The sequence below is a fragment of the Microcaecilia unicolor genome, chromosome 1, assembly GCF_901765095.1.
Source record: "Microcaecilia unicolor chromosome 1, aMicUni1.1, whole genome shotgun sequence".
NCBI lineage: Eukaryota > Metazoa > Chordata > Amphibia > Gymnophiona > Siphonopidae > Microcaecilia > Microcaecilia unicolor.
The window spans coordinates 146,200,046-146,219,838 of record NC_044031.1 but is presented as its reverse complement, the minus strand read 5'-3'; the positions used below and the strand labels follow the sequence as shown (position 1 = coordinate 146,219,838).

The following is a 19,793-nucleotide window of genomic DNA, read 5'->3' as shown; positions in this document are numbered from 1 at the left end:
TTCTATGTTTGTGCAGCGCTGCATACGCCTTGTAGCGCTATAGAAATGCTAAATAGTAGTAGTAGTAATATAATTATCTCGATGAAACACATATATGTGGGCTATGATAACAGCTGAAGTCAAAATAGGATGTTCATCTGTAAAGTAACATAATTTATGCTTCCCTCTTGATCATTACTAATCCATTCCAGCTGACTCTGAATATCCCAGAGGTAGCCTGCAAAGCTTCTCAAAAATACACTCTATGGCCAAACTGTGGTCCAAAGACTAATGCTGTTCACATCTGAGTCTCATCTGAGACATGAGATTGAGTGTCCCCTGGTCTTTGTACTTTTTGAAAGAGCAAAACATTGATTCACGTCTACCCATTCTACACGACTCAGGATTTTATAGACCTCAATCATATTCCCCCTCAGCCATCTCTTTTCCAAGCTGAAGAGCCCTAACCTCTTTAGCCTTTCCTCATATGGGAGGAGTTCCATCCCCTTTATTATTTTGGTTGCTCTTCTTTGAACCTTTTCTAATTCCACTATATCTTTTTTGAGATACGACAACCAGAATTGGACACAATACTCAAGATGAGGTTGCACCATGGAACGATACAGAGACATTATAATAGTCTTCATCTTATTTTGCATGCCTTTCCTAATGATTCCTGCATCCTGTTTGCTTTTTTGACCACTGTTGCACACTGGGCAGAAGATTTCAGTATATTGTCTACAATGACATGTAGATCTTTTTCTTGGGTGCTGACTCCTAAGGTGTACTCTAGCATCAGGTAACTATGATTCAGATTATTCTTCCCAGTGTGCATTGCTTTTCATATATCCACATTAAGGGCCATGTTTACTAAGGCATGCTAGCATTTTAAGTGTATGCTAATGCTAGAGACACCCATATATTCCTATGGGTGTCTCTAGCTTTAGTGTGCGCTAATTTTAGCGCTCTAAAAACACTAGTGCATCTACAGCACAGCTTAATAAACAGGGCCCTAAATTACATTTGCCATTTGGATGCCCAATCTTTAAGTTTCTTAAGGTCTTCCTGCAATTTTTCATAATGTACATGTGTTTTGACAACTTCAAATAGTTTTTTTGTCATCTGCAAATTTAATCACCTCACTCATTGTTCCATTTTCCAGATCATTTATAAATATGTTAAATAGCACTGGTCCCAGTACAGATTCCTATGGTACTCCACTATTCACCCTCCTCCATTCAGAAAATGGCTATATAACTCTACCCTCTGGTTTTTGTCCAATAACCAGTTCCTAATACACAGAAAGACATTGCCTCCTATCCCATGACTTTTTAATTTTCTCAGGAGTCTCTCATGATTTAAAAAAAAAATACAAATGGGGCGTAAAACTTAAAATGTACCTGACCAAATATATAACAAATAGAACAAAAAAAACCAAGATCTAGGTATCTAATTCACTTATTAGTTATATAATTATTTAAATATATGAAGTGTGCTCAGAACCAAGTGCTACTCACATAAGGCAACATCCACCAATCTCATTGTTGTACACTGTAAAAAATGAAGTCTTTTTGTCAGTCTTGTATGCCAAAGCTGGTACACCCACAGGTGCAAATGTAGTCATTAAAAATAGTATGTATGTATGTATGTATGTATTTATTTATTTATTTATTTATTTATTTATTTGTGACATTTATATCCCACATTATCCCAAACAAGTTTGAGTATGGCTTATCATATAACTAATCACAGGCTCATTTCTTCAAGTGTTGCTCAAAAACTAAATATTAATCAAAAAGTTAACTTATCTGTAGATCCAATGCTCCACAATAGATGGAATGTTCATCGATAGATGGGATAACAACAGTGAGTGCTCCCTATATGCCTTAGTGTCAACGATGCTCAAACAATAATCCCCAACACAAGCTGTGTTTCACATCCTTGCTTCTTCAGGGGGATGTAAAAACCCTAAAAAGAAAAAATATATAAAAAAATCTTAAATCTGGCCAAAAACAAAAAACTGCTTAATAATACTTGAAATTGTTTTTAAATATATACTAGGTTATCTTTCAATTCATGATCAGCAACCTCTAGAATAGAGCTCACGCCACATCTGGCTTGTTAACGGTTCAAAAACACTGTTTAACTGAACCCATCACTTGCTACAGGGTTAGCCACTCAACCTCTTTATTAAGACCATGTGATTGCACAGTGTCCCATTCAAAAATAAAGCGTTGCTCCTTTGCCTGTAAAATATGGGTTATCTTGCCCCCATGCAGCAAAAATACCTGTAATAATACAAAAAAATACAAATCTTCAATGTTATACTGAGCTTGCAGCCAGTGTTCCACCAGAGTTGCATCTATTTCCTGAAGTCTAATATTGCTTAAATGTTGAGCGATCCTTGACTTAATTTACCTGATTGTATGGCCAAGGTACAACAAACTACATGGACACATTATCAAATAAATTACTTGGGCTGATTCACAATTGGTTAACAAACGTAGCTTGAACACAGATCCTTTGTTTGGATGTTGAAATTGTGATAATTCCAATGCAAACCTGCAATTAACACAATGGCCACATTTATAATTACTTGAATGCTCTCTTGCTGTAACAGAACCATACTCCGGATATGGGCAGGATAAGAGCTCACCCATATTCCTAGATCCGCGAAACGTCACTACTAGCCTCAGAGAGAAAACTGGATGATAAGTCAGGATGTGCCAATACCGGTGAATAATTTTCTTCACTTGAATGGTTTGTGATTAAAATGGAATGACTCAAACCAGTGATGTCAGTTCTTGAGTCTTAGAAGAATGCAACAACTAATCCCAGTTGGCATACAGAGCCCACTTATACGCCCTTTAACTACCTTGAGCAGGCACCCCCTTTGTATAAATTTGTCCACCATATTTTGGGCTTGGTTCTTAAATTCTGTAGAACATAACCACCGCAGTCACAAAAACTGTCCCACTGGGATTTCTTCCTTCAGATTTCGAAGGCACGTGGGCATGTGTTTTACATGCATGCCGAGGCCCCCTTTTACTGCAGTTGGTCAGCACATGTGTAAAACACATGCCAGCGCCAGCCCCCTTTTGCCACAGCTTGATAAAAGGAGCCTTGAATGTTCCTTTTCTTTAACACAAGCAAGAAGCAAACAGCAGTATATTTTCAAATCTTGTTGACTGGGCTCTGATTGACCCAGGAGCTCATTTCCTTTAGAGTGTACTGATTTTGCCTTTAGTCCTAGCCAGGAATAAAAGAGAGCAGAATGTCTTTGCCGAGGCTCAGTACACAAACAGTTATATATCCTGATCTTCCCAGGTACTTTTCTAGGAAGTATGCAAATATTTAGTTAGTGTTATAATTGATTCATATTTCAGTTACTTGTTATTGTTTGCTAATTGCACATGTTTTGTTCAGTGTCCAATTTTTTATGAGAATAAACAAAATTGTTTGCTTATTCTGCTTGTCTATACTGATAAACAACCCTGGTGTTGTGTGTTGGGTCTGTGAGTGCATTCTGGGAACTGTGGGACCACTGGGAGTGTGGCACTAGTAACCTAGAAATCACTGGGAATAATTTGAGAGCAGAAGACTCGACCAGAGGCGGTTGTGATCCAGTCGGTGGGAGGAGGGTGCTAGTGCAGAGCACAAGCAGCAAGTGCATGTGGACCTGAGCTGTGCTGGGGATAGACCCTCTGGCCGCAGGGTAACCCTAGGCAGGTGGCTAAGCATTTTGTGACAACATAGTATATTAGAAACAAGAAGCCAGTAAAAGTACTGGTTGGACCGCTAGATGACTCGGGTGTAATAGGAGTATTCAGGTAAGGCAAGTCCATAGCAGAGAGGCTAAATTAATTTTTTGCTTCAGTCTTCGCTGAGGAAGATGTGGGGGAGACACCAGTGCCAGAAATGGTATTCAGTGCTGATAGTCAGAGAAACAAACAAATCTCTGTAAACATGGAAGATCTAATCAGGCAAGTTCATAAATTAAAGTGTAACAAATAATCTGGACCATATGATATATATCCCAGAGTACTGACAGAACTGAAAAATGAACTTGCAAAGCTATTGTTAGTAATATGCAATTTATGTTTAAAATCATGCATTGTACTGTAAGATTGGAGGGTGGCCAATGTAATGCCAATATTTAAAAAGGCTTCAAAGAGGTGATCCAGGAAATTATAGACCTGTGAGCCTGATATTGGTGCCGGGTACAATGGTAGAGGCTAGTATAAAGGACAAAATTACTGAATATATACATAGGCATAGATTAATTAGAAAAAGCCAATATGGATTTAGGCAAGGGGAATCACCTCACCAATTTACTATATTTCCTTGAAGGGGTAAATAAACATGTGGATAAAGGTGAGCTGGTCGATATTGTGTATCTGGATTTTTAAAAGGCATTTGGCAAAGTACCTCATGAATGACTAGTGAGGAACTTAGAAAGTCATGGGATAGGATATAGTGTTCTATTATGGATTAAAAACTAGTTAAAAGATAGAAAATAGAAAGTAGGATTAAATGGTCAGTATTCTCAATGGAGAAAGGAAGTTAATGGGGTTCCCTAGGGGATCTATGCTGGGACTACTGTTTTTTAACATATTTATAAATCATTTAGAGATAGGAATAGCTAGCGAGGTTATTATATTTGCCAATGACACAACATTATTCAAAGTTGTTAAATAACAAGAGGATTGTGAAACATTGCTAGAGGACCCAAGACTGGGAGACTGGGCATCCAAATGGTAGATGGCATTTAATGTGAGCAAGTGCGAAGTGCTGCATGTAGAAAACAGGAACCCAAACTATAGCTACATGATGCAAGGCTCCACACTAGGAGTCACTGTCCAGGAAAAAGGCCTAGGTTTTATCGTTGATGATACATTCAAACCCTCTGCTCAGTGTGCGGCGGTGGCTAAGAAAGCAAATAGAATGTTAGGAATTATTAGGAATGGAAAACAAAACTGAGAATATTATAATGTCTTTGAATTGTTCAATGGGGATGGGACTACTTCCCTATGAGGAAAGGCTAAAGAAGTTAGGGCTCTTAAACTTGAAGAAGAAGAAGAGACAGTTGATGGAGATATGATATAGAGGTCTATAAAATACTGAGTGGAGTGCTTTTTAACATATTTATAAATTATCTACAGATAGGAGTGAGGTAATTAAATTTGCTGACAACACAAAGTTATTAAAAGTTTTTAAATCGCGAGGATTGTGAAAAATTACAAGAGGACCATATGAAACTGGCAGACTGGGCATTCAAATGTCAGATGCTGTTTAATATGATCAAGTGCAAAGTGATGCATGTGGGAAAGAGGAACCCAAACTATAGTTACATGATGCAAGGTTCCACATTAGGAGTCACTGACCAGGAAAAGGATCTAGGTGTCATCATTGATGATACGTTGAAACCCTCTGATTTGTGTGCAGCAGTGGCTAAGAAAGCAAATAGAACGTTAGGCATTATTAGAAAAGAAATGGAAAACAAAAATAAGGACGTTATAATGTCTTTGTATCACTCCATGCTCAAATACTGTATGCAATTCTGGTCACCACATCTCAAGAAAGATACCTGTATAATGGAATTAGGAAAGGTGCAGAGAAGGGCAACAAGAATGATAAAGGGAATAAGACAATGTCCCTATGAGGAAAAGCTAAAGCGACTAAGGCTGTTCAGCTTGGAGAAAAGATGGCTGAGGGGAAATATGATAGAGGTATAGAAAATAATAAGTGGAGTGGAATGGGTAGACATGAATCGCTAGTTTACTCTTTCCAAAAATACTAGGACTAGGGAGGCACACAATGAAGCTACAAAGTAGTAAATTTAAAACAAATCAGAGAAAATATTTCTTCTCTCAATGTGTAATTAAATTCTGGAATTCGTTGCCAGAGAATGTGGTAAAAGCAGTTAGCTTATCAGGGTTTAAAAAAGAGTTGGATAACTTCCTAAAAGAACACTCTATAAGCCATTATTAAGATGGACTTGGGGAAAATCCACTGCTTATTTCTAAGATATGCAGCATAAAATGTATTGTACTGTTTTGGGATCTTGCCAATAACCTGGACTGACCATTGTTGGAAGCAGGATGCTGGGCTTGATGGACCTTTGGTCTGTCCCAGTATGGCAACGCTTATGTTCTTATGTTCAGGTGCATGTGTCCTGGATTGTCCACTGATAGAAGCAGGCTTGATAGACCTTCATTCTGTCCCAGTGTGGCAACACTTATGTTTTTCAAATGGAATGTTGAATCCCTCAGAATAAACTTCCCACAACAATTGCATATCAGTCCTATTAGGATAACACTGTAACCAATCCCATAAAGCATTCAACTTAAGGGGCAAAGGTAGGCAACCCAAAGGAACTGGAGAATCCAGGCCACCCAACTGATTCTTTACCCCAGCCTCAAAAGTAATACATCAGAAGACTAGGCAAGCCCCATTTTACTGGCTCCTCCTATGACAAAATCATCACGATGATCTGTTGCACCATCCTGCGTTGAATTGGAAACAAATATTGACTCCGGATTCCAGTCACTGCCAAGAGGAACCCCCAGACTGACCTGATCCCTTAGGGAAGAAAAGGAGTCCTGCCTCCCTGCCCCTTGGATGAGAGCAACACCTGACAACCCCCTCCCCCCCTCAAAGATACAGTGGTCTCTAAGGGGTTCCCTGAACAAAAAGATCAGAGATGCAATGGAGTCATCTCTGTCAGCCAAGCATCCACATCTCAATAGGTTCATGCATCTGACTTATCCTGTGTGAGGTCCTTCTGAAACTGCTGATCAGAATTTAATCATGCCCAGTCACTGTGGGACTTAAGCATGCAAAATCAAATCAGAATATCTCAATAAACTAGGATATAATACAGGTTTGGTGTCCCCTATAACACTGGCATACACATGAAAACCTAATAACCAAATAAAAATAGTCTTCAGCACACTTGCTTGTTTCTTCTTTACATTATCCTTGCCCTCATCCTTCTTCCTGTCACTCCCCACTTAATCCTGGGCCAACAAAGTAAACAGATCTGCCCCTCTGCTCCTCCCATGACCAAAGGGTTTGCATTTGGTCGTTTCTGAGATGGGCGTCCTTGGTTTCCATTATCGCTGAAAATCAGAAACGACCAAGTCTAAGGACGACCTAAATTTCAAGATTTGGGCATCCCCGACCGTATTATTGAAACGAAAGATGGACGTTCATCTTTCGATAATATGGGTTTCCCTGGCCCTACATAGAGACATTTTATGAGGACGTCCTCAGCAAAACTTGGGCTTCCCTTTCGATTATGCCCCTCTAAGGGAACCCAAAACCTGGTTATTGGATAAAACCTAGTTGAGGTGGGACTGGCTTTGTATATGTAGGAAGACAAGTTGTATTGTGAAGTGGTATCTCTGCATGGGAGTTTTTCAAGTATTTTATTAATTTATTGATCTCTTTTATATGTTGATAGTAATAAGAATTTATTTTTATTGTTTTTAATTGCATTGAGCAATACTATTACTGGGGATGTGTTATATATGTAGCAACATGAAAAAAAAATGAGTGCTAAGGAAATACTACAGAAAAAAAAGTTAATGTAGTCAATGAATTCTAATTGCTTACTGTGTCTGGTAATACAGAACATAGGTCAGCATGCATCTGTTCCTCTGTCCATATTTTAAAACAGTTGAGTTGTTAATAGTGTCATTAAATTAATCTATCTACAATATTCTATTAACAAGAGGCATCCAGTGTCAGCTATAGATTCTTAGATTGTGCTCTGGAATTAAAATGTATGATCCATAATGATGCACATTGAAAGAAGGTCAAGACTTATGGATGATCATAAATTTCAACTAATAACATTGACAATTCATGATAATTAACTTATGAATATGACGGGTAGGGCTTTAATTTTCTAATAAAGCTGAAGTAGTATTTAACATTACCTGTAGTACAGTATCTCATGTCAACATTTATTTTTATATGCAGCCATGACTAACTTAACAAGCTAATGACTAACATTCATTCTTTTTAGATGGGAGGCTGAAGACTTGGGTTTATGGTGTAGCTGCAGGCGCCTTTGTTTTACTCATCTTTATTGTCTCTATGATCTATCTAGCCTGGTGAGTTATTCTGTTACTTCATATCCAGATTGGACTATTTGAAAAAGACGTGCTTGATTACAGAGCAGACCTTTTAAATATATGCAGTTTATTGGCACAATTCAACACTGCCTTTCATAATTTTTGCCCCAGAAGAGGATGATGGAAACCTCAAATACATGTCTGAGTGAGATACAGAGCCTAATGCTTAAAAATGCTGCTCTTGTAATTTTATGAATTGTGTCAGAAAATCAGTCTCAGTGCCTTTTAGGCTGGCATATCCACTCATCCAGTGCACTGGCAGAAATATCAAGGAGACATGCTTAGCCTTGGAACCTTTTTTTCAGATTTCTGTTTGTAAGACTTAAAACATTCACAGCAGAACAATGAACATATAGGGGATGGGGTATGTTTACTAAGGTGCATTAGCATTTCTAACGCACCTTTAAAGTTAAGGCGTGTTAAACGCTAAAATTTCTATGGGCATGTTAGCATTTAACACGCGTAAACCATTTACGCGTGTTAAAAACGCTAATGTGCCTACAGCGCACCTTAGTAAACATAGGCGAGAGATGCTCTGCTTGTAAGCAACAGTGACACCCATTGGCAAAGTGGAATAAAGTCAAAGGAATACTAGCTCTTAAAAACAGTTTATGGTCTTTTCCTCCTGGAATGTATCCAAACTTTTTTAAACCCAGCTACATTAACTGCTTTTACAACTTGCACCAGCAATGAGTTCCAGAGCTTAACTATAGGTTGAGTGAAAAAATATTGTCTCCTATTTGTTTTAAATTTGCTACTATGTAAGTTCATGGAGTGTCTGCTAGTCATTGTACTTTTTGAAAGACTAAACACAAAGGAGGAGGCAGGTGCCAACTGGGGGGGGAGAGAGATGGGGCTTGATACACTGCCTTTCTGTGGTTTACATGGTATATACAGGTACTTATTTGTGCCAGGGGCAATGGAGGGTTAGGTGACTTGCCCAGGGTTATAAGGAGCTGCACTGGGACTTGAACCCAGCTCCCCAGGATCAGAGTCTGCTGCACTAACCACTAGGCTACTCCTCCTCCACTCCACCACAAAAGAGAACAGCAACAGAATTCAGAGAAGCAGAGGTAGCTTTAACAAAGTATTTTCAACTAAGGAATTATGCGATTTCTAAGTAGAAGAAACTTTGATCTATTTACCTCTGGTTCTCTGAATTATTGGTTTTTGCCCCTTTTTTGTTTTTGTTTTTGTTTTTTCTTTTTGAAAAAATAAAAATTGATTTATGCTTACTCATTACACTCCATTAAGAATTTTTTAGACCTCTCTTTTATCTCCCCTCAGGCATCTCTTCTCCAAGCTGAAGATCCCTAACTTCTTTAGCATTTCTTCATATGAGAGTTGTTCCATCCCCTGAATTATTTGCACCCTTCTCTGTACCTTTTCCATTTCCATCATATCTTTTTTGAGATGCGGGGACCAGAACTGCACACTATGCTCATGGTGCGGAATCACCATGAAGTGATACAGAGACATTAAGATATGCTCTGGTTTATACTCTATTCCTTTCCTAATAATTCCTAACATTCTGTGGAGCAGTAGCCTAATGGGTAGTGCAGTGGGCTGGGAACTGGGTTCAGTTCACACTGCAGATTGGTGAGACAAGATTTCCCTTGGCTGAATCTATATTTACTGTATCCCCATAGGAGTGGGGGGAGGGCGGAGAATTACAAGTGCTTTGGCAAGCCTAAAATTTTCCATTCCTGCCTCTCTCCTTACAAGTGTTCTTTGTTTTTTTGTTGTTTTTTTTTTTGCTTTTTTACCTCGCTACCCCAGGGCAGCGACTTTACCATCTGCATATCAGACATTGTGCGACTGTTCAGCACGGGCCCTTGAGAATCTTTGCATACTGAAGGCTGGCCATATTCCGTCCCCTCTGAAACAGGAAGTTCAGAGGTGGTGGGAGCTGGCCAGCCTTGAGCATACGCAGATGCTCAAGGTTTCATGCCAGACGGCCAGGCGATGCCTGATATGCAGATGGCAGAGTCACCACCCCAGGGTAGCAAAGTAAAACAAACATGTTACTATGACTGAATTGCACATGTCCACTTCCTGCTTCTGTGGTTTTAAGGTAAGTTGAACTTATTCAGGAATCCACCACCTGCTCCCCCATGCGTTCCACATGGAAGTAAGCCTTTTTAAGTTAATTATAGTATAGAATATAAATATTTGCATTTACAACTCCCGAAGGTTTTTGTAGTTTAGAGGATTAATTTTATACTCTATATGAGGTGAAAGAGAATTAATATCAGACACCTAGGCAGGTAAATTTGCTGTTAGCATTAATGAGAATGGGTTACAGTTTCTTTCATTTGAAACCTTTTTTTCATGACTTAACGATGGCTGAATCTATTTGTTTCTTTTAATGTTACAGTAAAAAGCCAAAGAAACCTCCAAGAAGACAGAACAACCGACTGAAACCACTAACCTTGGCTTACGATGGAGATGCAGATATGTAAAATGAAACCTTCTCTTGCAACAAATCATCTCTGTTTTATTTCTTTAGAAAACTGCATATCCTCAGACCATGCAGTAACTGAATGAACAATACATTTTGGCATTTTGAAATACTGTCAACAATTTTTTTTGTTAAAAGTCAGCATTAAATAGCTGCTCAAGCCATTTTGGCACGTCATTGACTATCAGCACAGAACATTCTAGCAGTTTTTCTTTGAGATAATATTTGAAAGACAGGACTTATATGGTCTTTCTGAAACTTCCAAACAGAAAATTTTTCTGTGTCCCTGAAATCTTGATTTACTGGAAAATTCCAAGTGAACTGGCCTCATGCCAGATTTGTCCAGCTGAAGCACTAACCTAATATAACCAATAAGCATGAAGAGTTTATTCCAAGCTCTCTTCAACTCTATAATGAATCATATCATGTATATTCAGTTCAACCATGTGTTTACAAGAACGATAAATAGAACTTGTTTAGGAGTGTTTTAGCACTTAGTTAAAATGGTAACTCTTAAGCAAGATTAACCCACTGAGCAGTATCTTAATTGCCGATGGCAGCATTTCTTCACCTATATTTTGATATCAACATTTTAATTTGCAGGAATTGGTTTCTCATTTCCCTCCAAAATATCTATGCCGTAGATTGTATTTTAGCAAGTGTCCTCAGATTCTGTATTTTATAATGATTTTTCTCTGAAAATATCTACTTGTAAATGTTAACAGTAGGTTTCTACGTTCTCTAACTCTCCAGCTGTTGCCTGCATCTTTTTGCTAAATGTGAGGCAATTCCTTGCACTATATTAGTGCCGCATGATATGCACTTAACTAGTATTGCCATAGAAACTGCCTCTTTTCAGAAAGGATGATGTGTCTTGTGCTAGGAGTGTCATGTAAACAATTACAAGTAAGTTGTTAAATCCTGGGACTGCGACATGAACAACATCAGCAGACGAATGTAAATACAGAATATGGTTTCCTGTCACAACAGCCGTCATTGTAGTCTATACTTCGGCAGTATGTAAGTGTCTAATCACCCTATTAACTTCTAAAATGTAGCGCTCTAGTTCCTTTCTAATTGTATATCAAAGGGGTTTATGGCTAGATTTTCATAGTATTTATTATCTTTAAAGTAGTTGCCCTTCATCTTGTGTGGATTACTGTAACTACTCATGAAAGGAAGTACTGTGATCACTCATCCAGCTGAAGGCAAACACAATCCTGGATGATTTCCCATGTTCAGGGAAGAGATAACCTACAATGCACTAAGAGCCCCTTTTATTAAGTAGTTATTGTGGGAATTAGCTTGTGTTAGTGCATGCCCATGCTAACAATTAATGCAATGATTTGACATTTAGGGAGTACTTCAGCAAGAAGCTGCCTAGATTGGGGCAGTAAGTATGTACATAAATACCAGTATTCTCACCATTTATGTGTGTATGTCAACACATCTGCATGTAAATGAGCCGTTTCTAACCATACACTATTCGATAAGTACGTGCCAGTATTTGATGGTGTGTACTGTGTGTGGCCATTCAGATGGGTGAAGTTCGGGCAGAGCATGGGTAAGGTGCACAGTTATGTGCATAAATTATAAAGTACTATGGGGGTCTTTTACGAAGCCGCAGTAGCGTTTTTCGCTCATGATAGAAATCAGCTGGCGGTAAATGCCGAGATACCCATGATTTCTACCATGAGCTAAAAATGCTAATGCGGCTTAATAAAAGACACCCTATACTCTGTGCGTGTATAGGTGTGAGCATTTACTTCAGCTCTATGGCAGGTGCTAATACTGACACCTGAAATATAGGCACATATCTGACTCATTGCGCTAGTATTCTGTTAAGTAGGTGCATACTCTTCTTTCTAGTATAGGCTCAAAATAGGTGTGTCCTTGACCTCTAAAAATAGGTACACTGTTATACAGTCACCCTCCATGTGCTTGCTCATCACTGTGCTAACTGACAAACATGGAGTGGACTGGGAATGGGCGGACATGTTCTTTGTGCTTAATACATAGTGCCATGCATGAAATGTAGCAGAGCATATAATGCAGAACAATTAACGTCACCTCAATAGGTGGTGTTAATGCAGCCATGTTATCTGTAATGCAGGTGGAGGGTGATTCTATAACAGGGCACTGAAAATTAGGGACCCAGAGGGCGTCTGGCAGGAGCCTGCTCTATAAAGGACCAAAGGTGCCTACTTTCCTTTATAGAATACTAACATCTTGAGTAAACTGGTGTGGTAGCTGTGTTAGTTCACTTCTAAAGGTAATAAATAGAAATAAAATAAAACAGAGAAAAGAAATAAGATGATACCTCTTTTATTGGACTAACAATGCATTTTCTGATTAGCTTTCGAAACTAACCCTTCTTCAGATCAGAAAAGAAGGGTTACCTTCAAAAGCTAATCAAAAAATGTATTAAGTTAGTGCAATACAAAAGGTATCATCTTATTTTCCTTACTATGTTTTATTTTATTTCTGTTTATTACCTAGAATACTAGCCACACTGGGTGTCCATTTGGTTAATACTTAGGCATGAGCACTTCTGTCAACCAAAGAGCTGGTATGTTACAACCCAACTGCTGTAACTATATGTGTAACTTGCAGTATTCTATATTACACACTTAACTGTTCACCCCAACAAAGCTCCGCCCATGTCTACACCCCCTTGCCAGCATGTACTATGTAAATTCAGTCTGCTCGATATTCAAAAGTACTTAACTGGCCAGGAATGGCACCTGACCAGTTAATTACCCTCAAGCCAGCTATCCACCGATATTCAGCAGGAGATAACCGGATATCTCCCGCTGAATATCTCGGTCAGCAGCTATGTCACGTGACATAACCAGTTATCACTGATTTTCAGCAGCTGACCGATTAAGTTTAGTGGCCAGATAGACCCACGTAAATAGCAGGTCTGTTTTTGGCCACTAGAACCTAGCGTTCAGCTAGTTTTGCAGTGCCAATAAAAACCCCGGAAGTTCAATGCCGGTGGCCAAATTCGGCCTGGCATTGAATTTCAGGGTTTGCCGTTCTAACTCACGCTGTCTCAGTATCAGGGCCAGTGGGCTTTGCAGACTAGCAATTAGGTGGAATTTGGACATTTACTTGCATATGTGCACACATACATGTGTATATACCATTAGTCTAAATATTTGCGCACATAACACCGCCCCCCCCCCCCCGGATTCTGTATAGATCACAGATCCTAGATGCACACGTAAATTAATTAATCAGTTAGGCATTATCAATAATTGGTGTTAACAAGTACTTTCATTGACAATAATTAGGAGTTAAGATCTCCCTGCCATTGCTCACTACTAACAAATAGAAGCTATACTCACAGTAGCAACAACAGTATGAGTATTCTAGAGGTTACAACGCAGAGGGAGAATCAGAGAAGCCAGGATGAAAATCTTCTAGTGACCTTGAGCATATCATTTTATCATCCTTTGACTCAGGCACAACTTATAATACCCTATTACTAACTCTGTTGAAACACATTAATGCACAGTAATGTGTAACTCGAGCCCCATTGTTCTCATTGGCCCTTTTTAATAACTAAATAATCTTGGTACCTACATTTATGTGCCCCTTGTGTGCATAAATGTCTACAGTGCTGGCACGTAGGTGTGGAAGTATGCACTTGAAATAATGCCAACAGGGCACCTAAGTGCTACTCTGCAGATACACTTAGCTTGTGCAATGCATATTTGCTCATACATGGGAGTCTCACCAATACTGGGCTACACTAATATTCTATAACAGAACCAAGGAACTCAGATTACATTATAGAATAGGGCTCATACCTCATATCCTCCCATTGTAGAATTGCCCCCTAATGACTAGATTATATAAATGGCACTGAAAAATTTAAGAATCCTTTATAGAATAGCACTAAAGAGGGGATTCTATATATGGCGCCTAACAAATCCACGCGGAATACATTTCCGCCTAAGCCTATCCTAGAAGCCGCACCTAGATTTAGGCACGGTATATAAAGAATACGTTTAGGCGGAAATCGTATCGTCTAAACCTATCCATCTCCATTTACACCAACAAAAACATGGTGTAAATCCCAGCACATAGATTTAGGTGTAGAGGGCCATATTCGATAACAGTGCATGTAAATTTTGGAATGCCCTTGAAACGCCCATTTCCCCGCCCATAACCACACCCCCCTTTTTCCTGTGCACATTAAAAGTTAGGCGCACTGCATTACAGAATACGCTTAGCAAGTTGTACGCATAAATTCTAATTGTTAATTTGTGCTCATTATTGCATGTTAATTGTGTTAGCAATGCTAATTATCTTATTATGCCAATAAGTTATGTGTGTTGTTATAGAATACACTTGGATTTTGGCGCAGAACTCTAGGCACGCTACATAGAATCCAAAAGTAAGCACATAAACGATGCCTAATTTTAGGTGCCAGCAATTACTCCTGCCGAAAGCAGATGTAAATGTCAGCACTTAAATTAGGTGCTGATCAAGGCTATTCTGTAACATTGCATGTAAATTCTGGGAATGCCCCTGAAATGCCCGTCTATGCCCCCATGAAATTACGCACTATAGGAATTCTGCATACAGCGTTATAGAATGTGATGTGCACATAACTCCCAATGAATTCCAATTAACGCCAATAATTTGTTGATAGCAGCCAGTTAATGATGCTGAGTGGCTCTTTAATCATTTAAATTGTCATATATAGAATCCAGGGGTAAGTGTTTATTCATTAAAATATATTCATGAACAAGTTAACACACATTAAAACATTAAGGTGGGAAGTTATAAACATGGGCTACTGTTAAGGAGTACTATTTTACTGTTAACCCCAGTTATTATTAACTAGGTTTCATTATATAAAATGGGACCTGTGCTAGAATAGCATGAGTTAATAGTAAAATCGCACATCTTTAATGGTAGCCTACATTATTAAACTACTCCCCTAAGCAGGTTATTAAATGAAAACCTTAGATTGTAAGTCCTTGGGGGCAAGGAAATCCCTGCTGTTGCTGATGGCAACTTGCCTTCAGGTCAGATTTGAAAATACAAGTAATTTAACATCTAAATGCAAATGATTTTGTTGCTGTTCAACAGCTATAGTAACTGTAAAATGTCCTCAGTAATACAGTACACAACAAAACATCTTTGCAGATCTTAGCTTTCCTGTAATGTAATAGTCTTTAATAGGCAGCCCAAAGAAAATCTTTTCCTGTAGTATTGGGTTCTCAGGTCTTTTATTAATAAGCATAATCTATCGTATAAATATCAGATTCGCCTCTCCTTTTTCTACTTGTTTATATTCACTATCAGTTTCAATTTTTAAGGACTATTCTACATTTCTATTTAAAATTAACAGCAAACTTTCTAAGGATCTGGAGCTCTATGTTACTGAGATGATTCATTACACAACCCCCGTAGTCTTAGCTGGGTTATGAAAGGGGATCTTTCTTAGGGTGATAGAGCTGAATAATGCAAATCAAGCAGGTATGATATATCCTGCAAGGCAAACATTACAAAAATTACTGAGCATTGGATCATCAAAAAATCGAGCATCCAACACCCTTAAAGCTTTATCTAAAAAAAGAGAGAGGTTAAACGGAACGATAAAAAGTTAAAATGTTGCAGTCTCCTCCAAAACTTAAATTTGTACACACATGGGGGGGGAGGTTCTGTATAGATCGTCCAAAGTTAGGTGCCAGGATGGTCTGCGCTAAGCTAGTATTCTATAAAGGCCATTCTGCATGGAATGCTAGTTGAGCGCACATTTCCCCCCGGATTCTATATAGTGCAATTTAAGTTGTGTGCACAAATCTGGTCATATTTGGAGTTGTGTGCACAACTTAATTTGTTAACAAGCCAGTCAGCACCGATACTGGTCAATCAAGCAATTATTGACACTAATTGGCTTTAATTAGAATTTATGTGCACAACTGTCTGTATATTCTGTAACATGAGGTGTGTAAATTATGTCATATAGTTGAAATGGGGACATGGCCGTGGAATGGCTGGGTGGTGGGTGTTTCTAAAATCTATGATTATTGTTATAGAATACATCCACTCTGCGCCTAATTTATATGGCAGCGTTTAGACTAAGTTTTACTTGGCATAACTGCCCGTGACTAAATTTAGTTGCGCGGACGGGTGCGTGATGTATTCTATAAACTGCATGGAAATTTAGGCATATTCTAAAAAGTACACCTAGATTTAAGCTACTTTATAGAAAACACCTAAGCATATTTTTATTCAGTGCCATTTTTTAGATGTGATATATAGAATCTAGCCCTTTATGCCTAACTTTGGGCGTAAGCATTTATGCCTGTCAAAGGTTGGTGGAAATGATCACACCCAATTAGGCACACAAATGCAGATATTCTATAACACTGCACCTAAATTCTGGGAATGCCCCTGGTCCACCCATGCCCCTCCTATGGCCAGATCCACTTTGAAATTGCATGCTATGAAAATTAGGCACCTATGTTATAGAATAGGGATATTTATTATTGATGTATTGATTTATTTTAAAAAATGTATACACTGCCTACAACCTAGAGGTTTCCATAAAAACATCCATAATAAAACAGGAAGAAATAAGGGAGAAAAAACCACAACAGAACCCAAAATACATTATACAATTCTTCATTCCCAAAGTCCACCACAAGGATGTAGCTACTCAATAACTACAGTAAAAACAAAGCAACTTAAATTTTAGAAAAAAAGTGCCACGAGGAGTTGTGTTTTTACAAGTTTTTAAAATTGTAAAATACTGCAACACAAACACAGCTGCCCAGAGAGTGCATTCCATAAAGATACCCCTGCCACAGAAAAAACAGTCACTCCTGTCTCAGCATAATGTGCTTTTACCACCAAATCTAAAACTAACTGCATAGCATGTTCAGATTGTAATGACCTTCCTGGATGGTAAACATTCAAAACTTGTTTAATTAGGTGCATTGGAGTAAAGAGTCTGGTGCACAAAAAGTATTTGTATTATTGGCAACCAATAGGCAGGCCACAAAACTCTTAATAACTGCCAGTTAAGTGCTTGTTAATGCCTGTTATTGATTGTTATCACCAATGAAGTTAATTACTTTGCACCTGGATCTTGAATCCATGTGCAAAATTGAGAGCCCAACTTTGGGCGATCTATACAGAATTCCACTGACAGTGACAGGATTCAGCTGGTGGAATAAGTATTTCTTGGCTATAAAGGTTAAAATGTAATGAAAGTGAAAGCAACTTGTATAGCACACTTGAAACCTCCCTGCCCCCCCCCCCTCACCCACCCATCACAATGCCTTGTATGGCATTGTCCTGACAAATTTCAGCAGAGGTGGCCTCTAATGCTGGTCTTCTGAAAACTGTCCTTGGGGCACACTCAGCCAGTCAAGTTTTCAGGATATCCACAATGAATGTGCATAAGAGAGATTTCCATGCACTGCCTCTTTGGTAATGCAAACCTACCTTACGCATATACCGGGGTGGACTGACCAATTGGGCAACTGGGCAATGCCCGAGGGCTCAGGGCAGTGGGGGTGGGCAGTACTTCCCTTACACTTGCCTGAAATCCCTCTGTCCCTGGAACTGGGATGCCACCTGTTTCTCCCCATCCTGCACTCTTGTCTCTGAAACCCCCCCCCCCCCCCCCCCCCCCACCACCACCACCACCACCACCATCCACCTGGAACAAGAAAAGAGTTTCCAATCCAAGTGCTAAGGAGAAGGAGAAGCCGAGTCTGTACTTATTATCCTGAGGCCTGATCCGCTGATGCCAGAACTTCTCTCTGCAGCCACCTGCCCCGCCCTCCTTCTGATGTAACTTCCTTTTTCTGCAAGGGCATGGGCAGAGGGAAGTTATGGCATCAGCAGACCATGCCTCAGGATAGTAAGTGTGGACTTGGCTTCTCCTTTCCCCTGTTCTTACCACTTGAATTGAAAGCTCTTTTCTCGCTCCAGGTGAGGGTCACCTGTGCTGTCCTGCATTAAATAATGATTTATAGATAGATGTCCATGTACAGAAAGGAGCACCAGTGATCTAAGTGGGATGGGATGTGGGGGCCCAATGATCCTTATTGCCAGTGGCGTAGCCAAGGGTGGGCCCGGGTGGGCCCAGGCCCACCCACTTTAGGTTCAGGCCCACCCAGTAGCAGCACATCTATGATGTGGCTGGCAGGCATCCCAAAGTCCCACCATCCAAAAACTCCTAACAACTGTCCCTCCTGTATACTTGTAAATAGCAGATCTTCACCTGCAGTGAGCAGCGACTTATGCATACTGCTCACACCAGCACCACAGCCTTTCCTCTGATGTATTCTTGCCTATGCAGAAACAGGAAGTTGCATCAGAGGGAAGGCTGTGGGGTCAATATGAGCAGTGTGTATTAGTTGTTGCACGCTGCCGGTGAAAATCTGCTATTTAAAAGTTATGCAGGGGAGGGGGGGGGGTGTTTGAGAGACCATATGGCATGCAGGTGAGAGAAGGAGAGACCAAATCACCTGTGGGATGGGGCATGGTTCTTCTGCCCACCCATCTTGGGTCCAGGCCCACCTAAAATTGGGTGTCTGGCTACACCCCTGCTTATTGCCAGGAGCCCAGATCACTGTCAGTCCACCCCTGGCATGTACGTTGTGGATATCCTGGAAACCAGACTAGGTGGGTATGCCCCAAGGACTGGGTTGAGAAGCACTTACTGTGTGTGTTCACTTTTCTAGCAGGGGCATCTCCTGGTTTCCTCATTGTAAACTTCTAGAAACATGAAGTAGGTTAAAATAGAAATCTATGTAAATACACTGTTTAAATTCCTCTTGTGATGATACTAATAAAATATGCACAGTGTGAGAAATGAATAAGGTGGAAGTTCTAAACTCAGTTGACTTCATTGGGTCTGGGTTCCAGGTTTTGTTTTTAATGTCTAAGATTTTTTTTAATATCTAAAACTTGCTGCATATAGTAGTTTTTCTAAACAAAAACTCATCTCTTTTAGCAAGGAACTATAAATAGGGGTACTGTTCAAAGTATTTCTGCAAACTTGAATTTTGGTAAGTAAAGGACAGGTTTGTTTTGTAGAAAGTATGGCTAGAGAATAAAAACTAGATTGCTTACAAATTACAAATAACGTGAGGGTTTCAGAAAAGAAACAGTGTATTATGTGCGTGATATAAAGCTTCCTGTGATCTAAAACCTCTGAGTGGTTGAGAAGAGCA

At 39.4% G+C, this 19,793-nt stretch overlaps 1 protein-coding gene and 1 long non-coding RNA gene across 2 annotated transcripts in view; one reads left to right on the top strand and one right to left on the bottom strand.

Moving 5' to 3' along the window:
* The window catches only part of THSD7A (thrombospondin type 1 domain containing 7A), a 510,747-nt gene extending 499,729 nt beyond the window's left edge, over positions 1 to 11,018 (top strand). The window contains 2 exon segments of the mRNA XM_030201155.1: positions 8,012 to 8,099; positions 10,498 to 11,018. Of these exon segments, the coding sequence (XP_030057015.1) occupies positions 8,012 to 8,099; positions 10,498 to 10,582 (173 nt within the window). The 3' untranslated portion in view covers positions 10,583 to 11,018.
* Positions 11,019 to 17,896: 6,878 nt separating this feature from the next.
* On the bottom strand, positions 17,897 to 19,012 carry LOC115460107. Its single transcript, XR_003940377.1, has 3 exons — positions 18,984 to 19,012; positions 18,333 to 18,806; positions 17,897 to 18,168 (listed from the first exon to the last, which is right to left on the bottom strand). It is a non-coding gene; the product is annotated as an uncharacterized LOC115460107 (long non-coding RNA).
* Positions 19,013 to 19,793: the final 781 nt, after the last annotated feature.